Source organism: Macrobrachium rosenbergii, chromosome 2 (assembly GCF_040412425.1).
Source record: "Macrobrachium rosenbergii isolate ZJJX-2024 chromosome 2, ASM4041242v1, whole genome shotgun sequence".
NCBI lineage: Eukaryota > Metazoa > Arthropoda > Malacostraca > Decapoda > Palaemonidae > Macrobrachium > Macrobrachium rosenbergii.
This window is the reverse complement of record NC_089742.1, coordinates 73,895,284-73,922,062: the sequence shown is the minus strand read 5'-3', so window position 1 is coordinate 73,922,062 and position 26,779 is coordinate 73,895,284. Positions and strand designations below refer to the sequence as shown.

General features: G+C 42.7%; 1 protein-coding gene across 3 annotated transcripts in view; it reads left to right on the top strand.

Moving 5' to 3' along the window:
- The window catches only part of LOC136848598 (ubiquitin-conjugating enzyme E2 J2-like), a 95,519-nt gene that overhangs the window by 52,889 nt on the left and 15,851 nt on the right, over nt 1-26,779 (top strand). Inside the window, exons 1-3 of one of the 3 annotated variants that reach the window (XM_067120977.1) lie at nt 145-194; nt 1,264-1,498; nt 26,378-26,506. In XM_067120977.1, coding sequence (XP_066977078.1) covers nt 160-194; nt 1,264-1,498; nt 26,378-26,506 — 399 coding nt within the window. In that variant the 5' untranslated portion in view covers nt 145-159. Of the gene's footprint in view, nt 1-144; nt 195-1,172; nt 1,499-26,377; nt 26,507-26,779 lie in introns of those variants that run through there. The other 2 variants (XM_067120985.1, XM_067120970.1) reach the window with 2 other exon arrangements.

The window sequence follows — 26,779 nt, the reverse complement described above, 5'->3', positions numbered from 1 at the left end:
TTAGTGATTTTTTACTTTTAAACTAATGAACCTGGTAATAACAAATTAAAGTAGATCAGGCCCATTGTTGGAATATGGAATTCATTATATCAAAAGGAATAACAAGTAATTTTGGCTCATTGTAGAATTGATTGCTGTCATCTGACCCATGGATATTTGATGAATAGCCCAGACTATAGAGTTAACACTAAAAGGTAAAAAAAATTTTGTGAATGTCTGAAACAAAATCTAAACTTTATCATTAATAAAGACAAATTCTTTGGGCCAGCTCTGTGAGAGCTAGTAGATTAGCTCAGCTGTTTGGTTTGTTAGTTAATGTGACAGTAATACTGTAATGATATTGATAATCAGCTGTGATTTTCCCATTGACAACATAGGTATCCGAATGAGGAAACTCTTTTTATAATCCCTAAGTAAAAATTCATCTCTTGGTTTTTCTGCCTTTGTTTTCATTTTCATTTGGTAATTTTTCAGAGCAGAATAAGGTTGTGGTGTATTTGTAGAATAAAAGGATTATTTTGTTAATAACAGTAAACACCCCCATACTCGCATTCTCACGATTCACAGATTTCTCTATGGAACATATATACACATTATTCATGGAAAACTTGCCTATTTGCAGTATTTTTCACTGAGAAATATTCACTAAATATTCACTAAAGTATTTTCATATTTTCATGACTAAATGCCCTTCTTGTGATAAAACTATTAAAATACTTAGGTATAAGCATTTCTAGACAGTTTTTTGTGTTTGAACTATCAAAATAGGCAGTTCTAAGTGTTTTTAGAGGGTGGTTTTAAGTATTTGCAGATTTTAGCTACTCACGGGGATATGTGGTATGCATCCGCAGCGAATCCGGGGGCTTACTGTACAGTGTTTTCTTATACATACACCTCTGCCAACATTTTAATAATTTTCAATGTATTTGATGACTTTATGATTACAGTAATTAGAAATATGTGTGAATGTATTTTGAAGATTTTTTCATGAAGCAGGTTTTTACATTAATATTTGCATTGTGTTCAGCCAAATCTGATTAGCTATTCCTAACATATTAAATCTAACTTACAAAAGAAAGATAGAATAGAATTATGAAAAAACTCTATACATAACATATAGTGTAGTTTAAAATTGCTTGAATTAAAGCTTTATTTATTATGATGGTTAGTAGTTTGTTTTAATATTGTTCCAAAAATTCAGTCAAATTTTCGTTTCAGATATTATGTTTGTGTTACTGTATAATGTTATTCCTTTCAATTTAGGCACTATGTTGTTATTGGTCCTGAGCAGAGTCCATATGAAGGTGGCTATTATCATGGGAAACTTGTCTTCCCTATGGAATATCCATTCCGACCGCCTAGTATCTATATGATAACTCCATCAGGACGTTTCAAGACCAACACAAGACTCTGCCTGTCAATTTCAGACTTTCACCCAGACACATGGAATCCTGCATGGTCTGTAGCCACCATTTTAACAGGACTCTTGTCTTTTATGGTAGGTCCAATACAGTAATTGCCAATTTCCTTTCCTTTTTTGATGAGCTTGTTTATTATGACTATAATTTGGAAATTATTTGGAATGAATCTTACCTATTGTTAAAGTTAGCTTATATCTTTGCACCATTTGGTGCGATTGGCATTAAAAAAAAAATAACTCTTGGCTAACCCGCTAGGACTGTCTCTGTACAGTAATCACCTGTTTCCCACCAGGTGCTGCTGGAATGTTTATGTTCTTGTCAGAATTCTTCATGCTGTGTCCTTATGCAGATGGTGTGAATCGGTGTTAGTAATAATTTTGATTATTACTGGCTGATTATCTCCTGTATAGTATTGTGTTTGTTTTCTGTTTTTGCATTATTTCATATACAGCTAGCAGAGATGAAAGCATTAGACTGTATAGGAAAGAGTTTCTGGAAACCGAATGTTTTTGGTTGTGTATGATGACCACAGTGTCAGCCTAGTTGTTGAGACGTGAGTGTGGTTTTCGTGATGTGAAGAGAAGGAGTAATCTGATGAGAGGATGAAAATTTTGTGAAGTACAGTATCAGAAGATGTTAGAGGTCAATAGGTTTCATAAATAATTCATTTGGGTGCCCCAGGTGTTGCTTCTCCTCATCCTCCATTAGCCTACCTGTTAATTCCTTTTTCACTTCTGCTCCGCCTTCTCACGCTTTCTGTGTGGTTCAGGAGAAAAAGAATAGGTAATTATGGTTAGAAATTTGACCGTGTGTATTAGGGCGAAGATTCCCCCCTTCATAATGATCAACCTTTTTCAGTTTCCCCTGTGAAAGACAAGGTGTCGAAGCCTTGACGTCTGTCATTAGCCCGCCCTCTGGATTGCCCTGGGTCTGTTGGTCTTCTTCGCCAACAGGGAACCACGGCGTGTCTCAAGACCAAGGTCTGTGCCCTTCGCCACCTCTCTCAACCATCTCTCTGGTTCAAACGATGCGTTCTCCGGAGGAGTTAGTAAAGTATTAGGTAGTTTAGTGCTTGTGTTCACTGGCTCACATATCATCTATTTTGGAGAGATTGCTAGTGATGTACTGTATATGAACTGGTGATTTATTTAGGGATATAAACTGTTACATTTACCTTAGCTCTGAGCCACTCATCAACTCTTCTATGATCAGTTGTACTCACCCAGTATCGTCCTCCAAGCAGACGATAACCCTCCCCCCCTCTTACTCAGTTTTCTCCTCTTTCGCCTCGTATTTGTCACCTTTTGACAATTATTCCTTTTCATAATAGCAGCTCTTAAGCTTCCACCACTTATTTATCTAGAGTAAATTAGCCTGGTGATAGAACAGCTCCCGCTTCTTGGCAATTGCCTCTTAAGTGTTGTCCAGATGGCTCCAACTGTCATCACACTTACTTAGTGACGTCATGCAAGAACCCTCTACCTTCCCCACCCAGCAGTCTCTCTCCCAGTCATCTGGTACTTACTACAAGCATTCTGTTACATCATTGCTGACGTTCCATGGTACGTAACCTTCTGGCGTTTTTTGCCTCACCGCCATCGTCCGTAGATTCTCATTTTCTTCCGTCTCAGTTCCTCCGGTTAGACTTTAGGGGTTTCAACCCTGATTTGTTTTGATTCTCCTTTAGTATTTAAGCGGTGCATAGCTGGCTTTGTTTCATTTTCACTTTCTTCAGCCAAAGATTAATCCATTGACCAGTGCTCTTTAGTTTACTTCTACCTCGGCTCCTGTTAAAATGAATAAGTTAACTCTGATTATGGTAAGGTGCGTTATCATGGTAGAGCCTTTGGGAAATGGATGAACAGTCAAAAGAAAGTTAGGAAACTGTTAAGTGTTAAATAGCTCTGCACCTACCATGAACAATGTACTGTACTCGGAACTGTGTTTGTATAGTGAGCTGTTAGGAACCAGCCAGCCTAGGCGATGTGCCAGCATGTTGCTGGCTTAATCTAGACAACAGAGGTGATCTCAGAAGTGCATCCTTTAATGCTGGTTCTCGAATGCTACTGCATCTATTTCCAGTTTTTGAAGCTGCTTAGAGCAGGGTTAGGACTTAGAAACAATGTAAGTTTTTTCAACTTCCTCTGTTCAACTTGCAAGTTTTAAGTTCTTGGACCAAGGAAGCAAAGACTCCTCTAATTAGTAAGGTTCTTTGGCCTAATTGTGAGGTGGAATTATCTTTGAATTCAGTATTTCATTCTTAACACTACAACTTGATTACTGCAAGAATAATAATGTACATAGATGTGATTACATATACAGGTATTCTCCTACTTACGATGGGGTTAGGTTCCAAAAAACCCATCGTTTGTTGAAAAAATCATAACTCAAATATGGCCTAGCCAACACTTGGGTAATCAGTACCATCTATGTATATGGTAGCCTAGCCTACACTACACAGTATACTTTATACGTATATGGTATAGTAATTATTAGTGTCAGCTAATTCTGCAGGTTCAATGCAGATTGACATGATAAGTCAGTATAAAGAGAAATTGAATAACAAACAAGGCCTAGCCTGCACTTTAGTATATCATATACAGTAGCCTAGCCTACATTATACTGTATTCTATTTTCACATAACACCGTATTATACAAACATCAAAATAACGAATGTGCACCTTTTCCATGGATCTTTTAAAAAGTTATGCTTTACTACACTGTATCCAATCATAAATATTCTTTTATTGCTTTTGCATTATAAATTCCGATCATAGCGATCAAATGTTTTGGTTTGGGAATCGATCACACTGTCTTTATTTCGCCGCATTTAACTCGGTTCAGAGGGCATTTCTTGCTTCTAGTTAGCGTAAATAAATCTCTAGATACTTTACTTATAAGGGACATATATATTTTTCGTTATACAAAGTGTTTTTAAGTCGAAATATAACTTAAATATGTCTTGTTGTGAAATTAATTTAGCCATTTTTTTCGTTAATAGATGACGTTGGTGGCTGGTCATTTGTTTTGTGTAAAAAAAAAAATCAAGATTCCGTTCGCTATTTTCTCTTGATTTCATCATCATACTACGAAGCCAGTATTTATCTTTTATCGGGCGTGAAAACAGCAGTAATATGTGTTCTTTCATGCCCAGTAGTTTTGATTGAAATACTTTCCAATTTTATTTGCTGTCAAGTTTCACCCATGTTGCCAATGCACGATAATTTATAGTCATTAGCAGCTTGAACATTCTTTTCTCAGCTTCAACTACAACTTGCAGCTTAAATTTACTGTAGCCGTATATTTCCTTGCCAATCTTTTCTCCAAAGCGGATGAGGGTAGTGTAAAACATACCAGTACTTAACGTCATTTTTAACATAACTACGGTAATTGTTTAACCGCACAATGGTTGAAATACAAGCAAAACAGTTGTTATCCGATTCGAATATTAGCAAAACAACAGAGACTCGTTTGGTTGTTTATGGCTGTACGCATTTTCGCAAGAGTATAAGGTTACGAACAATACTTTTATCATTCTCTTACCTTTTTAGCTAGAAGATGGAATAAAGAGATGGAGAAAAATAAGTTGGTCTATTGTAAGTTGGTCTCTCTTGCTGCCTGATTCTACGGCAACTGTAGTGTACGCTGTTGCCTGTGCCCGATCGAAATTTAAAAATATTTTCTAAATATTGTTGTACCAGTATTAATTGCTAACTCCATCGTAAACTCGAATTATCGTCACTCGCGCACTACCTGTATTTACAAACGCACAAAAATTGCAAACAAGCACTGACCTATTTTAACTTCCAACACAACGAGAGCAAGTGAGGTCAGCTCATTGAATTAATGTACCTATTCCAGCCTCTCAGGCCAACGTGATCGTACACTGTCACGCTGCCTGATTGTACGCTTGTTGCCTCGCCAGTCGCCGCGAAATTTAAAAATACGTATTTTCAAAATATTGTCGTATTGATATTAATTGCTAACCCCATCGTAAAAGCGAATTATCGTAAGTCGAATCATCGTAACTCGAGCACTACTTGTATATGTATAGTATATATACTATATATGTAATGTTTATGCATGCGTATGTAGATATGTATGTACGTATAAGAAATGATGATGATAATAGTTATTAGTCCTGAAGAGACAGAGTTTCTTAATGCTGTGTCAGAGTTGTAACCTCTCCTTGATCGACCTACTTCCAAGACTGAAGGGAGGAATGTCTTATTCCTTTTACAACTCAGTTGTAAAGTAACAGAAACAGTTGTGTACAAATCCTATAAAGTAGCCCTGCTCAACCATTATTAGCTGTTTTTGACAGTGTCCCATCATTGTCTCCTCAACCCCCAAGGTGTTTAAGGCCATCACCTAAGATGTCTTGAATCAGGAGATTAGAAGATTCTCAGGACTATCTTTGATGTCTTCCCTCTAGGGTCTTGTCCCTACAGCCTTTTGTGCATGTAAGTTCAATGCAGAATTTCCCAAACTACTCTCAAGTTCTGCTTCAGTAGTGATCTGGCTTACATTCCAAGTGGAAAAATTACACATGTAACCATAACTGATGTTTTGAACTCCCAGTTCAAGTAAGCTGTATGGATCCTCAGAAGGCCGTGTGCAGCGTTTCTGAAGTGTCTTGCTAGCGTCAAGAAGAACCTTTAGTAGTGATGGTTCTCAAGGAAGGATACTTTGTGCCTTTTGTTCAGAGTTGGGAGGTGTAGATTGGACAGTTGTTATGCGGCCATCGAGCCATGGGCTTTTCCAGTCGTAACAAGTTTATTCATATTACAGTGACCCCTCGCTACTTCGCGATTCGATTATCGCAAATTCACGACTTCACAGAGTTTTTAATATACATTAATGGAAAATATATTGCAGATTTTTGGAAAATTCTAGAAAAATTGCGATATATGAACACCCAAAATTTCTCATTAAATCCATTAAAATACTAATAATAAATAGTATGTCCTAGTCCTAGTCTAGCGTAAAATAGCAAAAAAACACATATTTGCACTTGTAACTCTTATGACAAAAAAAAAAAAGAACCATTGGGGAAGTGATGCCTATACACTACTGCATGTTCCATTGTTGGGAAAACACAAGCGTACCATCTCGGTGACTAAGTGCGCTGTAACATGGGCTGTGATTGGTGTTTAGACTGATGCTCAGAACCCGCAGCATCTCCCCTTGTCCCTCTCTCGCAGCCACTTCGCTTCAAGCTTTCTCGCCAAATGGTTTACTTTACACTGTGCTGTGTGGTTTTTTTTGTGGTGAACTTTGCTTCAATTTTCACCCCCTGCAATGGCTCCCAAGCGTGCTGCTTCTTCCAAGGCTGGTACTGAGCCTAAACGCCATTGAAGAATGATGGCGATCGCTGAAAAGGTGAAACTTCTCGATATGTTGAAGGAAGGGAGAAAGTTCGTGGCTGTAGCCTGCCATTTTGGCATGAACGAATCCACCATTCGCTACATCTGCAAGGACGAGGCGAAGATTGGGAAGACAGCTGCCATCACCTTTAACAAGTCGGCGAAGAGCATGGTTACGGCTCGTAATAAAACGATCGTCTGTATGGAAGCTGCTTTGGCCGTATGGATAGCCGACTGCCGAAAGAACATAGCCTTGGATACGAACATTATCCAAACAAAGGCTAGGAGCCTGTACGAGACCTTCGCTGCTAAGGAACCAGAGGACGACAGTGGTGACCAAGAAGAAGCAGAAGAAGACGTAGAAGATCCGCAACCAGGGACGTCCAGTCATTCACCACGTAAGAAACTGCAATTTTCTGCTAGCAAAGGGTGGTTTGCAAAGTTTCAGAAACGCTACAGCCTAAAAGGCGCTTCCTTGCATGGCGAAGCTGCTTCGGCTGACATGGTCGCTGCTGAAACATACGTCAATGAAACCTTCAAGAAGATTATCTCTGAAGGTGGTTATCAGCCCGAATAAGTTTTTGATATGGACTGGACGAGACAGGCTTGTTTTGGAAAAGAATGCCCTCGCGAACTTTCCTGTTCAAAGAGGAAGCAAAAGCCTCTGGCTTTAAAGCATATAAGGATCGTGTGACCCTCGTGATGTGTGGCAATGCTGCGGGATTTTTATTAAAGCCAGGACTTATTTACAAGTCTAAAAACCCAAGGGCTTTAATAAACAAAAACAAGAATCTGCTACCCATACATTGGATGCACAATCCAAATGCTTGGATAACGAAGATGCTGACCTCCGACTGATTCCACCAGTGTTTTATCCCGCAAGTGAAGCTGTATCTAGCAGAAAAGGGCATGCCATTCAAAGTCCTTCTCATTATGGATAATGCTGGTGGCCATGCTACTGATCTGTCGTATTCGGGGGTTCAGGTTGAGTTCCTACCACCCAACACGACGTCACTTATTCAGCCAATGGACCATGGGGTTATCAGGGCATTCAAGGCCCTATACACGAGGAATGCCCTGGCGAACCTGGTTGCTTCCGTGGATGCCGCCCAAGAAGACGACGATTTCAACTTGAAGGCATACTGGCGGCAGTACACAATTGCTACTTGCCTCCAAAGTATCCACAAGGCATTGGAAGAAATGAAGCCTGCCACCATTAACGCCAGCTGGAAGTTGTGGCCCGAGGTTGTTTAAGACGACAGAGGATTTACACCTGCCAAAATCCAATACTCGGCAGTACAGAAAGCTGTGCAGTTGGCTGCGATCCTTGGAGGTGAGGGCTTTGCAGACATGACCACGGGCAACGTCGACGAACTTCTAGAGTGCCACTCCCAGCCGCTAACTGACGAAGACCTTGAAGAGTTGACGAAGTCGGCGAGGAAGAAGAAGTAGAAACAGCGCAGCAAGAAACAGAAGTTGTCTCCCAAACTGGCTTGACTTTGGAACGGCTCGCCAGGCTCTGCAACCTGTGACTGCAAGAGCGGTCACAGGAATGGGACGACGATATGGTTAGATCAGTTCAATTCTGCAACATGGTCAGTGACGTCATGGCCCCCTACAAGATACTCTTCGACCGGAAAAAGAAGCAGCAGCAGCAGCAACTGCCAATCACAATGTTTTTGCAGCCTCGCAAAAAAGAGCCAGTTCCTGCTGCTGCTACTATGGTTACACCTTCAGAAACGACGGAAGAAGTGGAAGAGATGCCCAGGAAATGGCACCGCCGTCTGAAGAGATGTAAAATACACTCATTGACTGCGCAGTAAAAGTCATCATCACCTTCATCGTCATCATTTTTACTGCACAGCAAATTCATCACCATCTTCATTCAAGTTTTACTTCAACTTCTTTCTTGGTTAGTACAGTAACAATCTTTTTTTTTTTTTTCTTAAGTGTTACTGTACTGTATTACATGTAATACAGTACAGTAACATGATACTGTATTGTATTACTGTATGTATACTGTATTTTTTAAAATTTAAAGCTTGCTGATCACGTCATATACTATAGCTACTTTGCCACAGTAATTTAGCCCCTGTTATATGGTACTGTAAACTTACCTACCGAATTCATATTGCTTAACAGTTGTCCCTGTTATTAATAGAGTAAAGGGTGGGTTGTTAAGAGTACAGGGAGGGTTTTAAAAAGTCCAAATACACATTAAATAATTAAATAGGGAGGTTTTAAAAAGTCCAAATACAAGTTAAATAATTAAATATGCTGTCCGTACTTCGCGGAATTTCAATTATCGTGGCCGGTCTTGGAACCTATCTCCCGCGATAAACGAGGAGTCACTGTACTCCCTTTTCGATGAGTCATTCAGTTAGGTCCTGTTGGCCTTTCGGAACGGCAAATGATGTTTCTTTCAACATGTAGGATGTATTTCCACATCCCGGTACACCTTCTATCGAAGAAAAGTATTCCCTTGTGTGTTGGAGTTCTTAGCAGGATGGATTCATCTGCTTGGTATCAGATAACTTCTATCATTTTAGGACGACTAGTTTGTTCTCACCAGTTTGTTTCTGATGACCTTGAAGGTGAAGAATTTTGTTTCATGTCTAACCTCAGAACTGGACATTTTGTTCAGTACATTGACTAATCTATGCTTTTCTGATCCAGTCAATTGTTTATCTAGGGATGAAGATTACCTCTCTCTTTTTGGGGGTTTTTCCAACAAAGAGGTAGATAGACAATTTTGCACCACTTTTGAGAACTTTAATTGGTTGGCCTGTAGACCTTAAAAACCTTTAAACTGTCCTTAGATAATGTCTTGGAGGCAGATTGAGTGGCCGTTCTGAGAAACATTTGATGTCAGGGAGTTGGAAGGTAAACAACCTACATCTTTTGGTAGTTTGGAATGGTCGTATGCAAGCAGAACATATAGTCAGAGAAAATACGATCGCATTCTTTCCCGACAATTCAATCTCTCGACTCTTACATGAGACAACAAGAAGACACAGATCAAGAGATTTGTTCAGGCCAGCAAAGAAACTTCCTTCTCCTTTAGACAAAGCCCAGCAACATCATTCCTTTACTTCATTTTGTTCTAGAGGAAAACATTATTGAAGACCAACTCAGCCAAAAAGGGCAAGGTCTTCAGTCAGATAGTCTCCTCTTCCTCATGTTTGCCAGAAGTTGTGGAACCTCTGTTCACGACTACCCAAAACACTACTCTCCCAGTTTACTCCCCACCATGCCAGGATCCTCAGGCATGGGCAGTTGATGCCTTCCTTCAGAATGGTTGAATCTAGACTTTTATGCTTTTCCTCTGTTTGCTGTTTTGAGGAAATGCTCAACAAGTTCTGAGGTTTGCAGAACACAAGGATAATTTTGATAGCTCATTGGTGGCCCCAAAGGGAATGGTTCATCTAACTTCCTTTCCTTTTGTGCTGAAAATTTCAGTTTTTATATAAGTAACTTACCAAGTAATTACATAGCTATTGGTTCCCTAACCTACGGCAGCTTAGAAATTCAAAATTCGTGCGGTGGCGATGTTATCGTTAGTGTGTAGGTGACAATGTCCCGCCACCATCCGGGACTCGAGGAAACAAACCAGCGGAGAGCTCAGTTCGTTTTCTGCTGGCTTCCGGTTAACATTGGAAGTTTTCACGCAGCTGCTTCTTCGTCTTTTGGCTTTGCTTTGCATGAATTTGGTGAAGTACTCAGAATTTGTTGCTTTGTGGCTTACTGCCATTGTTGAATTGTTGTTCGAGTTAACTTTAGTGTATTTAGTTAATGATGTCGGATTCCAGTTCATCTAGTATTCGCTTTTGTTCTGAGGGTTGTAGACCTAGGCTAACTAAGCTTTCATACGATGCTCATACAAAATGCACTAAATGTAGGGGGCAAGAATATAGTAAGGATAATACTTGCATAGAGTGTCAGGATTGGGAGGATAAGAAATGGAAAACATTGAAATCTCATCTAGAGAAATTACAAAGGGATAAGAGGAGGAAAGCAGCCATTAGGGCTGAAAGTAGGGCTAATGCAGAGTCCATTCCTTTGGAAAATGTAGGGGATGATAGAACTACCACTCCTCCAATTCCTCCTTCTCCTCCTATCCTAACTCCTCCTACTTTACCATCTGCTCCTGTTCCAGGTTTCCATGATTCCGCACTTAGTGCCATTGCCAGCCTCGAATCAAGGTTTGATCAGAAATTTACTGTATTATCTAGTACCATTATGGAAATGGGGTCAGCTATTAAATCTCTAATGGAAAAAAATGTAAGTGTTGGCAGTGCTGTGAATATTGAGGGGGTGGCTGTCCGTCCCATCAGTGCTCCTAGACGAAGGTCACTGTCCCGCTCCCCCGCACTGAGGAGAAGACATACCAGAGGTCCAAGGGAGGCTGGAGGGGTTTGAGCCTGTTGTGCGCTTCCAGGCTTCGACTAAACGCCATTGGAAAGGCGTTTCTGTGCATCAACTTTCTGATTCGAATCTTCCAGTCCGCGCAGAAGCCAAGAAGCCATGTCGCTGCTCTTTTTCTTCTCCCTGGCTGCAAGAGGTACAGAGACCCACCAAGCAGACATGTGGATTTTAGCGATTCTTCTCCCCTGGCTGTCAAGAGGTACAGAGAGACTAGCCCTCAACCTTCCTGCAGTTTTCAAGTACAGCCTGATTCTCCTGCTCATCTTCGTTATTTCTCTGAAGAGTCCTGAGCGCTATAAGCGTTCTAAGCGCCCATCTTCTTCCGAGCGCCTGCCGACTCGCGCCAGACTTCCCCTGATGAGCACCTGGCGCCCGCCGACTCACACCAGAATTCCGCCAATGAACGCCCACTGTCTCGCGCCAGACTTCAGCTCTAGAGCGCCTGGCGCCAACTCCTGAACCTCCAATGCCAACAGCCGATTTCCCAGCTTCTTCTTCTGGAACCAATGCACCTTCTTCGGCTACTCCACCCTCCTCATTGGTCCAGGAAGATTCTTTAGCCCCTCTCAAGCGCTGATTGACCGAGTTTATGGGTCTTTTGAAGAAATTTGCATCTGCTTCAGAGTCCAAGGATAAATCATTGTCTCCTATCTCTTCGGAGGAGGAAGAGATTGTTCAGGATACGGTTCCCTCTTCTTCCTACTTGTCTCTCCTGCGTTTTCTCCTGGATAATTACCCGGACTTCTTCATGCCTGCTTCGCCTACTTCTCCAGCTTCTACCTACCTCATGAAAAGGCATTCGTCGGAAGGTACCAGACTACCCATGCTTGTTCTTTCCTCCTCCTCCAAGAAAGCTCTCAAAGAAGTTCGTGCCTGGCTGGCCGTTAAGAGAGAACAGGGCAAAGTGACTACAGGCAGTCCTCAGTTATCGGCGGGGATTCTGTTCTGGGGGTGTGATGATAACCTAAAATCGGCGGATTTCCTCCTTTTCGGCGATTTTCTTATTGGCAGAAAAGTGCCGATTTTCGGCTATCGGTGCCTCTGTTAGGTATGTATTGGCACTGTGCCAATAAGCAGAAATCAGCGATTTTCGGCTGAAAGCGCCATAAAACCGATCGACCAAGCCTTTTTTAACCGGGGACTGCCTGTAGCAAATTCCCAGGAAATTGTTGAAGATGAGATACTCTTTCTATGCCACCGGGGAAGCTCCTTCCTAGGGAGTTCCTGCCTCCTCCTAAGGGGACTTCTCTGGTCTGGTGGATTCATCTCGTAGAAAGGCTTTATTGTCGGCCAAGATAATGTTTTCCTCAGCCGAACCAGACCACCTTATCAAGAATATTTTTAAGGTGATTGAGATGTTTAGTTTCCTAGATTGGGCCATTGGAACGCTAGGGAGTAAGATTGAAGATTGCCTGGATTTAGCTGAAGATCTTGCCAACGATTGGCTAGGAGTTATTTCATGCTCAGACAGAGCAATTAGAACTCGCCTCCCTTTTTTCTATGGGCATCCCTAAGAAGAGGGAGCTCTGATGTTCGTTTGCCTCGAAAGGAGTCTCGCCGACTTAGAAGTCAGCTCTACTTTTCGCTGCCTTAGACAAGTCTCACCTCTTTCCTCAACACATAGTGAAGGATATTCTTTTAGAATTACAGAGCAAGTCCACCTCTGACTTGTTGACTCAGTCCACTTAGACATCTTAAGGAGCCTGTGCCTTCCTCAGCTAGATCATTCTCCCCTCTTCAGTCTCAACCCTTTCGTGGAGGGAGAACTACGACCCAGCCTTGACCCAGATCAAACTTCCAACCTCCTGCGAAGTCCATTAAGAGGTCTTCTTTCAAATCCAACCCCAAGAAGTGAGAAGTTAGTCCTCTGCACCCAGGTAGGAGCCAGACTTCTCCTTTTTTGGAAGGAATGGGAGAACAGAGGAGCAGACCCCTGTGTGATCAAGGTTCTCAACGAGGGTTACTCCATTCCTTTCATAAAGACTCCTCCTTTAGTTACATCTCCAATCGCCTTGACAGCGTACTCAAAAGGTTCCACGAAGTTTTTGGCCCTCTTTCAAGAAGTCAAACTCCTCCTTTCCAAAGGAGTAGTGGAAGAAGTGCTAGAGCCCCACTCAGAAGGTTTCTGCAATCGCCTTTTCGTGGTTCCGAAGGCCTCGGGGGGCTGGAGGCCCGTTCTGGATGTAAGCGCCTTGAATGTGTTCGTAGTGAAGACGAAGTTTCACATGGAGACCGTTCGCTCTGTCATGTCCTCAGTACAACAGGGGGACTGGATGGTCACCCTGGATATGCAGGATGCATATTTTCACATCCCTGTTCATCCAGACTCACGGAAATTTCTACGCTTCGTTTTTCAGGGCAGGATACTACAGTTCCGGTCCCTATGCTTCGGCTTATCAACGGCTCCTCAAGTTTTCACATAAATTCTTGCTCCTCTGAGGAATTGGCTTCATCTTCTGGAAATCAACATCAGCTTATATCTAGACGATTGGCTTCTCCGCTCGTCGTCAAACGAAAAGTGCGCGGAGGACTTGAGAAGAACTCTTCACCTGATACAGGAGTTAGGCATCCTCACAAACAAAAAGAAATCCCTCCTGATTCCGTCTCAGGAGATTCCCTATTTAGGGATGATACTGAACTCTCAGACTTTTCAAGCTTTTCTGTCGCCCAAAAGAGTCGAGAACTGCCTTCAGACTGTCAGTCAGTTCCTTGCTCTTCCTTCCTGCTCGGCAGTGCAGTGGATGAGTCTTCTGGCGACCCTCGCTTCAGTAGAGCAGTTTGTAAGTCTAGCAGACTGCACATGAGACCCCTTCAGTTTTTCCTCAAAGCAAATTGGTGCAAAAAAAGTTAAGTATACCTTAGTTTTACCACACCACTAAGCTGATTAACAGCTCTCCTAGGGCTGGCCCGAAGGATTAGACTTATTTTACGCGGCTAAGAACCAACTGGTTACTTAGCAACAAGACCTACAGCTTATTGTGGAATCGAACCACATTATAGCGAGAAATGAATTTCTATCACCAAAATCAAATCAGGATCTCTCCGGCTCAGCGAGTGTCAGTCCACAGCTCTACCGGCTCACCCAACGAAGAGCTGTGCAAATTGGTGCAGAAAAACCCAACCAGACTCTTGGTGCAGAAAGACCCAACCAGACTCTTTCATCTTCCCGATTACGTCGGAAATCAAAGAGGATCTCCAGTGGTGGTCGTGCGGAGAAAGACTTAGGGAAGGGAAGTCTCTTTTCCCAGTGCGCCCAGACCTTCAATTTTATTCAGATGCCTCCGACCTAGGCTGGGGTGCGCTTCTGGAAGGTTGGGAAGTCTCCAGAACATGGACTACAGTACAACAGAATGCTCACATCAGCATAAAGGAACTAAGAGCAATTTACTTGGGCCTTCAATACTTCTCGGATCTGGTCCGCGGCAAGAAGATTGTAGTACACACGGACACCACCACAGCTCTTGCATATATTCGCAAACGGGGGCACTAATTCCTTCTCCGTGTACGAGACAGCGAAGGATCTCCTTCTGTGGGCGGAAGAGAACCAAGTCTCTCTTGTCACCCGGTTCATTCAAGGGAGGATGAACATGATTGCGGACGAATTAAGCCGCCGCCTCAAACAGGTCCTTCCAACCGAAGGGACCTTAACCCTTAAAGGACAGATTGAGCCTCAAGATGGAGATTCAGTGTGAAACAGAATTACACCACTGTTATGGTAATAGTGATTCAAAACAGAGGTGCCAATGCTTCTATATGCTATAAATTCACTAATGGCAACTTTTATTCAGACAAAGAGTTAGGCCAGTATCAGTAATGCTTGTGACTTCAAGGGGGAAAGTACTGCATCTCTCTCTCTCTGACGAGTCTTTTGTAAATTTGCTTGTAAATATACTAAGGGGTTGCCGTTGTTTTTTGTTTTTGTCTTTTACGATAGTATGTCGGTTGTAAGTGTAATTTTACAAAGAAAATTGCAAAGAAATATTAGAAAAAGCATGTAAAAGTAAAAAAAAAAGTTACTGAATCTTCCTTCTCATAAATTTACGTCAACAAATAAGCAAAAATTTGTTATTGCTTTTATTTCTTATCTGTTTTGATATTGTGTGAGCAGTAATAATAATTTTACAAAATACAATAAATTTATTTATTAGAAAAAACATATATAAGATGGTAAAATTTACGATGTCTTGTAAATGAGGCAGGTTGTAAATTCTTCTCATGGAAGGTAGGGAAAATTTTTAGAATTTTTTTATTTATACAGTGTAAATGTACGTGTCATTCTCTTTCCATTGATGTGATTTTTTTTTTTATTTTGCTGACCTCAAAGTTTCTCCGGTCTGGGGTGCTGCATACTGATAAATTATGCCGTCCCTTAAGGGTTAAATCCAGTAGTCTGCTACAACCTATGGAAACTGTGGGGCAAACCCACAGTGGGTCTTTTCGCAATGTCGAGAAACCACCGTCTTCCCCTCTTTTGCTCTCTGGTCCCAGATCCTCAAGCATGGAGCACGGACACCATGCTTTTAGATTGGACAAACTTAGATGTGTATGTCTTCTCTCCTTTTGGAATGATCAAGGAAGTAATCAACAAGCTGTCAACGCATCAGAACACCTCCATGACCTTTGTAGCCCCATTTTGGCCAAACAAGGAATGGTTTCCAGACTTGATTCGACTCCTGGTAGACTACCCAAGACTTCTTCCACAAAAACGGTCTCTGCTCAGACAACCTCACTTTCTCAGATTCCACCAAGGATTATCCACTCTGACCCTGACAGGCTTCAGACTGTCAAGCGCCTTGTCAGAGCAAAAGGGTTTTCAAGACAAGCTGCAGAGGCAGTTGCGAAATGCAGACAAGCTGCTTCTACAAAGCTCTACAGTCAAAATGGACAGTCTTCAAAAGGTGGTGCAGTCGCCATAACATCTCTTCTTCTGAGACATATATAAGCCAAATAGCCGACTTTTTTATTTTCCTAAAGTCCATCAGGAAACTATCGACCTCTACCATTAAAGGGTATAGGTCGATGCTCAGCTCAGTTTTTAAGCACAGAGGAATGGACCTGTCTTCTAATCAAGATATCTCCGACCTGATCAAATCCTTCAATACGTCCAAGAAAGATAGTTCTTCCAGCGTCGCTTGGAACTTAGACATTGTACTGAAGTGGCTCTCAGGTCCTCAATTCGAACCTCTTCGTTCTGTTTCCCTCAAGAATCTCACGAAAAAGACTCTCTTTTTAGTGGCTCTCGCTACTGCCAAATTTACGAGTATTAGCGAGTTACAAGCAATAGACAAGAGAACAGGCTTTGCACAAGAGGACGCAGTCTGCTCTCTTTCTCTTGATTTCCTTACAAAGAACGAGGACCCTTCTAAACCCTGGCCTAGGCCCTTCATCATCAAGGACCTTATGGATATCTTAGGACCTGATGAAGAAGAAAGACTCCTCTGCCCAGTGAGGTCCCTCAGGTATTATCTTAAGAGGACAGAAAAGATTGGAGGACCTTCAAGCAACCTCTGGTGCTCTGTTAAAAACCCAGTTTGCCCGCTCTCCAAAAATGCCATATCCTTTTTTCTGAGAGAATTAATATTAGAAGCCCACTCTCAGATCCAGGAAGAAGCCTTTCCTCTACTGAAGGTTAAGGCTCATGAAATTAGGGCAGTTGCAACTTCCCTTGCTTTTAAACACAACTTCTCTCTTTCTTCAATCCTACAGTCGACATTCTGGGGATGCAAGTCCATATTCGCTTCACACTACCTCAAGGACATAGAAACTGTATTTGAAAATTGTAGCACTTTAGGACCTTTGTCCATGGCTGGCATGGTGCTGGGAGAGGAAGCATGAGGAATCTATCTGTTCCTTTGCTATCCACTCGCCTTGACTTAAGGTTTTGAGTCGTTGGGAAGCCTGGGGGTACACTGTACCTGGAGTACCCACCAGTTCATACTTTATCTTTGATAATGGTTGGGTTGTTTGGTTTTATTCTGTGGTGTAGGTGACAGTGTTTTCATTTTGTGTTCTGGCCTTTGCCCAGGGCAAGGGCATCTTTTAAAAACTTTGTCAGCATACGGTGTATTTCCTCCACTACAAAGTTTCCCACTAATGTAGTGACGACCCTTGGCTATACTGCCATGTCCACTACAAGTTGAGAGAAGCACCAACAAGAGGCAGTACATTCCTGCAGCAGCTTTCTCAACAGGTAAGGAAACAACAAACATTTATTTAATGTTAGCAACCTTTCTAGTTCAAACTCATTACTTCCTTAATGTTTTGGAGTAGAATATGTCCATGCTCTTTCCCACCTCCTTACAATGTGGAATCAGCAATGTAATTAGGCTACTTGGTAAGTTACTTATATAAAAATGACATTTTTATGATAAAGTAAAGTTTTATATATACTTACCAAGTAATTACATGATCGGAGCCTGCCCTCCACCCCTTGCATAAACATAAGAGCATAAAACAAATTGAGCTCTCCGCTGGTTTGTTTCCTCGAGTCCCGGATGGTGGCAGGACGTTGTCACCTACACACTAACGATAACAGCGCCACCATGCGAATTTTAAATTTCTAAGCTGCCATAGGTTAGGGAACCAATACCTATGTAATTACTTGGTAAGTATATATAAAACTTTATCTTTTACCATAAAAATGTCATCTTCCTATCATGATTTATGATGAAAATTGGATGTACAGTAGTCCTTCAGATTTTAACATAACCTCAGTTTGAGCCCTTTGGTAAGGCATCACTTAAGAACTTTGAAGATATCTTTCATTTAGCTCTTCCTGCAGCAGAGTGTGTTAGTGAGCTTCAAGCCCTTTCTTGTGTTGTGGTGCTGGGACCTTTCAGATAATGTCGAATTTCAGATAAAGTAAGACCAGATAACTGAACAACTACTGTAATAATAATGATGATGATGATGATGATATTAAATAATAATAATATTAAATAATAATAATGATAATAATAAAAGGATTTTGACAAAGGAAAATCTATTTCTGGAGAGGCCCGTGTCACCCGGTGAAAGGTCCATTCAGCACTTATTTCAGGTAATTCCAAGTTAGATACCAGAGAAAGCTAAATGAAATGCTGAGTTACTACCCTCAGAGCGAAGCTCCACTAGATGGAGTCGTGTATGGAAAAGGGTGAACTACAAAACACGGAACCTTATCCTATAGAGAGCCCCCAATGTCAAAAGTCCTAACGAGGTGCCGATACAAGCCCATGCACTACCATGATCACTGTATACAAGGCAACACTAGCCGCATTCCATGTTAGCACCCACCTCACTATGAAGTTTATCAAGGAGGGAGAGAATGAAAACAGGGTAGTCATCAGGAGACTGGCCCTCTCCAGAAATAGATTTTTCCTTTGTCAAAATCCTTTTTCTGGATCGGGGTCCCATGTCACCCGGTGAAATAGTAACAGAGAAATAAACATCATTCTTATGCTATTAAAGACTTAAATAGAAACGTTGAAAACTAGGAGAATTCTACCCTGAACATTAGTAAGGTCTCTAAGTTCATGTAATGAAAAATAATGTAAGTGGTCACCGCCTAAGATCATGAGCGTAGAATAGCACCTGAATAGGCTTGTATTAGAAAATACTTCCTGCCTAATAGCAGACCCTAATGACAGTGCTCCCTTTTTAAAGGACAGGACCTGGACAAAATTATGCAGGTCCTGTCTAAAAAGCCTGCAAGGAGAAAAACTGACACAGAAACAGACCTTGTAAAAGGGGGAGTACTTCCAAGGTGACTAACAAAAATGAGGACCTTCAATTGTAGATAGAAAGTTAGGTGAGGAATTCACAACACTACTCCCTGATGAGGGGAATAAATTGATTGGTTCCTGCCAGACAAACCAACAACTGATTGGTTCCGCCAGACAGGGGCAGAACATAGAAAACTAACACTAGAAGCTAAGCTGATTAAAAATTTTTGGGACTTCCTTTAACAAGGAAAGATAAGAACAAGATGATTGTTGGTTAATGGGGCTAAGTCCGGAGCACATTACTCAAAGACCAGGAACCGAATGGACGGAGTACTGTTCTTAGACGAACACAGACCTTAGGGGATGAAAGTTAGGGCCTGTGAGTCTGGTTCCAACAAACACTTTCTCGAGGCCGCGTCGCATCGTACTGTAGCTTCAAAACTATGTGAAGAGTACATTTCAACTGCAGAACCATACTGCAGTAGAGTAGGATCCCTTTAACTGATTTCAGGAAACAGTAAATAACAGGACCAATATCAGTTTCCCTCCTAAACTGTAAGATCTACAAAGACCACAAAGCCAGGACATCAGAGTTTGAGGGCTGACGAGGCTGAGTTTATACCAGACGGACAGCTTTATAGTTTGTGGCTGAATTGGGTTGCAAACAGACCTACTTCCAGGCCCAGGAAAAGGTCACAAGACTAGCCTGAATGACGCCCGCCTAAGGACTATTCCGACACCAGGGGAGGCCCTGGATAGGGAAAAAGCAGTGACCTTTTTGGACCCCTACGAAGGGTGGTAGACAGAGGCGCCTGCTGGTTATGGAGAAGAATGAACCATAACCTGAACGTAAGCAATCTGAGTCCAAAACCACTTGTTTACGTGAAAGATCATTGCCGTTTTGTTCAGAACCAGGCCTAAAAGGAAACCTCTTGGGGGAAGAAGTTTCCATGACAGGAAGACTGTCACCGCCTCCAAAGCGCTGATATGGAACTGCCGAACGCGGACCGACTAAGTACCATATGTACTTCATTGCGAATATCCACCTCACCACCAGAGAGTAAACGTGACGGTGTGGAATACTGAGGCCGAGGGGAAAGCCAGAGAACCGACTGTAAGCACTTCGACAGTTGCAAGGCCGAGGCCACTATTCGCCAGGAGGAATCAAGGAGACACGCCCCTGACTCCACCATACTCCTCGTCATAAACTCCAGCTTTGACTTCAGAAGAGAACCGCCACTGAAGCAAACTGGAGAAAACCCAGGACCTTTCTTGGGCACGGGAGAGGTATGCTTGTGATGAAATGATAAGATGCCCTTGCTATCTCTTTCCACTTCCACTGATTCATAATCACGAAGGCTACCCTCCTGGAATCAGGATTCCTTCCGGTTACTTGTAGCCCCAAAGACTCTAGAACCGATTATAATGACCGGCGCCTCAGGCAATCTCCCCGACGCTGTGCCCAAATGAGCCAGGCAACTAGATATGCAGCTAGCATAGCCTCCAATACCGGAGCTGTTGAACTACGGGTTGATCAAACTGGCAAAGACTTGAGCCGCATTGAGGAGGGCATGAACCTGAAGGGGTACGCCTGTTCTCGAGTCTGAATCCCAAGATGATAGGACCTTTCTGCAACCAAGATGTGAAGCAAAGCGCCGAAAGGTCTATAGAGGTGGCCACGGCCCACGGCGCAGTAGGATCCGAACCCACAAGACTGTAAGCAACCGAGACTTGCCGCATGAATAGTGGAAGGGAACTTCCTTGGCAGACTGAAAAAGCCTGACAGGCCATTCAAAGACCCCAGAAATCTCTGGCCGAGGCTGATTGAACTCATTTGGGAACAATGAACCAGCTCCACCCCGGCCCTGATAACTATACTCTGGGCCCAGGAACTGAAGTTCCAGTGGTTCTCGGTACGGTACAGCTTCCCACCCATATGAGAAATACTACAGGAGGGGAGGCTTGATTGCCTCCCGTGAAGCGAATGCCTTCCCACCGGAGGAGTAGATGCATCCCTGTTCGTGGCAGATAACTCCCCGGAGGGTCAGAGCCTCTCTGGGCCAAATGTCTAGTGGAAAATTCCTTTCCTTAGGTTTTCGTGATGAAGCAAAGAAAACCCGGCGGAACGTGGGGAGGCAGAGACACACGGGGCGTTAAGGGCTGATGTGGCATGAACTCCGCACACACGAGGTGGGAGGCTGGGAGGAGAGCTGGACGGCCGTCTAGGGCAGAGACCTGAAGAGCCTGCACCACCGCCTGAGCAGGGGGGCTTGAATCCAGCATGAACTTGCCGGATTTGGACAGGTCCCCGCAAGATCAGACCGCTTGCTCGTAGGGTGGTGACACCTATGAGAACGTGGAGGCTCTGGGTAACAATATAGCCCCAGATCGGCTGCAACGCCTACCTGGGGAAAAGATTAATTCTCCAGGTGAAACTGTTCAGCAAGATTTTTCAGCTCAAGGCGGAACGGGCAAGCCTGACTTATTACCTTCGTTTCAGCTCAAAATTGACTGAAGTTTAGAGCTGTACGCTGAATAAATTAGGAAGCGTAGTCCGGGGTTAGGGAAGATTCACTGTGAATGTATCCCAGGATATCTGTCTCTCGAAAATGCCTCAGCGATACATTTTCTCAAAACAAGCCTGTTGATAAAGAGGGGCCACATCTGGAGCACAAGGGGTAAGAAACAGGCTCAAAGAGAGCACGTAAGACCCCACAGCTGGCGTGGAACTTGAATTCTCCGCCTCACAATTCGCTAGGAGTCCTCAGAGACGCATGTGTCCAGCCCCTAGCTGGAGGGCTCACTTATGGATCCTGCCAGACAGATGCTATGTTCGTCTGGACAGTCTGGTAAAACCCGATAAGAGGATACCAGACAGGAAGGGAAGAAAATGCCCTTCCACCAACCTCCGTGTGCCCACACCCCGATTAGAGGTGCCTTCTTCATGCTGGGAAGCATAAAAGGAAGGCACCAAGATTCCCCAGACTGGAGGGGAAAAGAGGAGATGTCCGAACGACAGAATTCGAACGGAGCAGGACTTAACAGGTGAATCGCTGACAATGAGTCGTAGATTAATCTCTGGGATTTAAGTCTGGGAAAGGGAAGGCATGACCATGACGATAGTTAGTTTAATAGGTTGACAATGACTCTCATAACGAGCTCCTTATAAGGAGACCCGTAAAAGAGTTTTCAACAAAGGAAGGAGGGGGTAACTGCCTTGCTTTGCTTGGGCCGTGTCCCTTTCCAGAAGACGAGGCCAAACTCGTAGACGGCACCGGACTAGAGATCCGAGACGTCCTTGAGGGGCCCCGGAGCTGGTCTTCTTGGTTGAAAAAGATTTTTTTTTTTTTTTTTTTTTTTTTTTTTTTTTTTACTGACTTCACCTTAGGACGGTAGACCAGGAACCGCTGAAAAGGGGATGAGAAGGTAACGAATCCCCTAAAGGAAAAGTTTGCCTCACCTAATTCGAAGCTAAGCGAAAGGTTTGTGTCAATTATTCCCCGCACCTACGACGCTTCTCCGGGACGAAGCGTTCAGGTCCGAGAACGACAGAAGGCCGCAGAACGTTTCAGAAAACTCCGCAAAAACAATCAACTTGAAGCTAAGAGTTACGACTTCTGCGGCCGCCTCCAGAGGGGGAAAAATTAGGACCCCAGACAATCGAGGAACAACTATCAATAAGTTATATAAGACGGAGTTTGGCGCATGAAAAACCGATAGGTGTATATGAAAACCTACCAATTTATCGAGAATCTCGCCTGAAACGGAGTTTGCTGAGTAAATCGATAGGGCGATATGAAACCTACCGATCCACCGGCATCTCGCCCGAGAGGGCCCAAACAATCGAAAGATTAACTATTAATAAGCCACAAGAGGCGGAGAACCATAAATTTATATGAAACTCACTGAATAAACGAATCACTCCGAGACGGAGTTCTAAAGAGCGCACTATTAATAAGCCACATGAGGCGGAGCTTGGACGAGGTAAAACTGACAGGTATATGAAACTCACGGATTCATCAGGTAGCCTGCTCGAGAGCATAGCGCATAAACGCAATTCGGCCGCGGTGCCAAACGACTAATAATAAGCCAAAGGAGGCGGTGTTTACGGCTTATAAAACCGAATTGGTGTAAATAAAACTCACGATTCATCAGCAGCCTGCTCCGGAGAGCATAGCCGCATTTTTATAACCTTCCGAGTCAAGAATAAGTCACATGAGGTTGAGTTTAAGGAGACTTCCAAACCGACAGGTATATATAAAACCCACGTGGTTCATCAAGAAGCCTGCTCGAGAGCATAGCGCATTTCATAACCATACAAACTATAAATCAAAACAGACCGCGTGACCGAATGGAGCTATAGACTTCCGGTGGATCGCTGGTTTGTTGCAGGATAAGTACATTCCTGCACTTGACAAAACCAGCGAAAACGTATGAGAAAAGGGCATGCTGGAACGTGATGCCGGAGCAGAGTACCGAGCAGCCATAGCCTAGTCAGACCAGGAAAACTCCTGAGAAAACCGGGAGAAAAACTGGGCTAATAGGACAAAACTCAGACATAAAAACAGAGGCCAACGGAACATTCGGCGATCATGTTTGAACAAAATGTGGGAATTGTTATGAATCAGCTGAAGTGGGCGCACTCCGGAAACAAGAGAGGAAAACTCGAGGAGGATATCCTGAACGGCGATAGCGTGGGGGGAATAAAACGCCGACCGCTTAAACACTAAACCGGGTCAGAGCAGTAAGCAAGGAGAGCGCCCAACAAGATAACAAAACACCAAACAGGTAGTAGCAAAAAGGAGGGGGAACGCTGAAAGTAAATAAAGCAGAAGACAGTTAGGTGGGGAAAACGCTAACTGGCCTCGTATGAGATCCCAACAGTGAGGTGCGAACATGTAGGGAAGCACCACGAAGGAAATAGTCGACGAAAGGAAGGGGGAAGGATAGGCCAGGAGGTTGGCAACCCAAAGCAGCTGCACTCAGTGGACAGCACTCCCCGGCGCCCAGAGATCTACAGATCCCCTATGTAAGCTGTGTTGCACGACAAGAGCGAGAAAAAGAGAGGCGGGCAAAAACCTCACGCCAGAGAGCAATGAAAGATAAAAGGAGTGTGAACAGGAGTGGGGAGAGCACCCTGGTCACCTCCAGGTCCAGGTGGAGTGCCAACTCAGACACACTGAAGGACAATCAATCAATGCAGAGGAGGGATTTAGATACAACATAAAATAAGGATAATTGCTCAAGCCTTGAAAGTTAACAAACTTTGAAAACAAAACCAAGGGGAGAGAGAGAGCAAAGGATAAAAAGGGAGAGAAGGGGGCTCTGAACCACAAAATAACAAACATATATATATAGTCGGTAAAAGAAGTAGAACAGGAGTGAGAGCACTCCGGTCACCATTGGTAAGCAACCCAAAGAAGGATTGAACTAGATAGGCTACGCAGGTAAACCCTCGCCATTCCAGCTTAACTTATTAGGAACATTAGCCTAAGTGAGTGTCAAACAGGAGAGGGTGGACGTAGGCAATATATCCAAGTCAAAACCAAACAAAGGGAAGCACCAGACATAAAACACACATGTACAGAACGAGATCACCGACATGAAACTCATACGTACAGATCGAGATCGTCCCCTCCCTAACGAATTTTTCCCGAAGGAAAAAGTGTTACAGCTTCAACCCTAGGCTAACTCTTAACTGACGATGGAAGGAAGGAAGCCTAGGAGAGGGTAAAGGCTAACCAATAACTCAAAAAAATCATAATAAAACAAAATTGTCTATAAGGTACATGTAGGAGGATAGGCAGGCCCAACACAACGTGATCGTGAAGGGACATGACCGGCCTCCAGCTAAATGAAAGTATCCCAAAATTAACAAAATTCAAAAGCATCCAAGCACAAGGTCAAAAATTAAATGTAACAATGAAAATCATGTTCCCATACACTTAGAGAAGTGAGTCTAAAACAAGGCAAAATAAAGCCAAAATAAGAAGCGAATAGGCCCGAGGGGGAACCACGTAGCCTAAACAGCAAGACAGCACTTGACCAGGAAGAGAAACACAAAAATTCACAAAAACAAAATTATAAAACAAAGTAAAAACCGTAACAGTACTAATGAAAATAAGATCCCCAAAGGCTAAGAGAAGTGAGTGACAAAAATAAAGCATAATGAGGCCATGATAATGCTTAATGGGCCCGTGAGGGGGAAGCTCATAGCCTAAACGCCAACAACATTTTGCGAATGAAGCCACAATAAAAAGCTTAATGGCCCGGAGGTAGCTCGACCTAAACGCTAAACATCACCCCGTAATGAAGCCATGATAAAGGCGACGTGGGTCCGAGTGGGTAGCTCGTAGCCTAAACGCTAAACATCACTTCCGTAATAAAAATCACTCTCGTAATGAAGCCATGATAAAAAGCGAATGGGCCCGAGGGGGTAGCTTGTAGCCTAAACGCTAAACAGCACTTCTGCAGTAAATGGGTACAGAACAAACAAAAATTAATCAAACCCACTCAAAGTTAGGATCATTAATGGTAAACATCCTGCAAATAAAAAAGGGATACAAATAAAAAACACAAAACAAATATGCCGACTACCAAGAGAGGTCATGAGACGACGTGAGAGTAGAGATCGAGACGGGCGTTATAAATTCCTTTTAATTATTAAACTAGCGGAAAATAAGAAGCCTCAATCGCTTCTAAAAACAACAAAACACCGTACTAAGTAATTGAAGAAGAACCAGGAGGATGCCATAAAAATCCAAAATAGAGCACAAAAATAAGGATCACAACGAAAATTACGGTGAATCAAAAACGTGCTTAAAATGGAATGCGCGCTAGTGTTGCCTTGGTATACAGTCCTCGCGAGTAGTGCATGGGCTTGCATCGCACCTCTCTCGCTGGGACTTTTTGACATTAGAATCTCTATAGATAAGGTTCCGTGTTTTAGTTCAATTCTTCTCCACACGCATCCATCTAGTGGAGCTTCATTTCTGGGGTAGTAACTCAAGCATTTCATTTACCTTTCTCTGGTATCTAGCAACGGAATTACCTAGAAATAAGTGCTGAATGGACTATTTCACCGGGTGACACGGGACCCCGATCCAGAAATAATCTGCCTCTCAGAGCCACCAATTCCATGCAGTTATCAGTCCAAACTACACAAAAAGTGAGGTGGTTTACTGCTGAGAACCCTGGAATCGATAGGCATATCCGCAGGGCTACCAAAACACTTTCTTTTTTCTGTTGAACTGTACAGTAGATGGAAGTATTTTGGGGCATTTGAAGACCTCAGCAGTGGGTTAATTAAATAAGGGGTTTGTATGAAAAATTTTTTTTATTTTTTCATTAATTGTTTACCTGTCATTATATTCATGTTATGTTAAGATCAATCACCAACTCTATGTTAATTAATTTTGTTAGACTTTTTTATCACTTAATTTTTTATTCTTTTTTTTTGCAGCTAGAGAAATCACCAACTTTTGGAAGTATAGAAACTAGTGACTATGAAAAGAGGCAGTTAGCTCAGCAAAGTCTTAGCTATAATATTAAGAATAAAACTTTTTGTGAGTTATTCCCAGATACAACAGAGGTTAGTATACTGTATTTTGCAATATTCCATTTATATGAACAGAAACATTCATAGTAGGGTATTTTTTTATAAAGTCTGTACAAAGCTCTTCAAAGGTTGCTGAAGACAATACACTATACAAAAATAATGTAAATGGCAAGTTTATGAACAGTACAGGGGAAGTTTTAATCTTCCTGTTACGAGTTTGAACCATTAAAACATCAGAATATTTTGCATGAGGTTTGTTATTGTTTGCTTGTATGACATATACAGTAATATCTAATTTTGTTATTT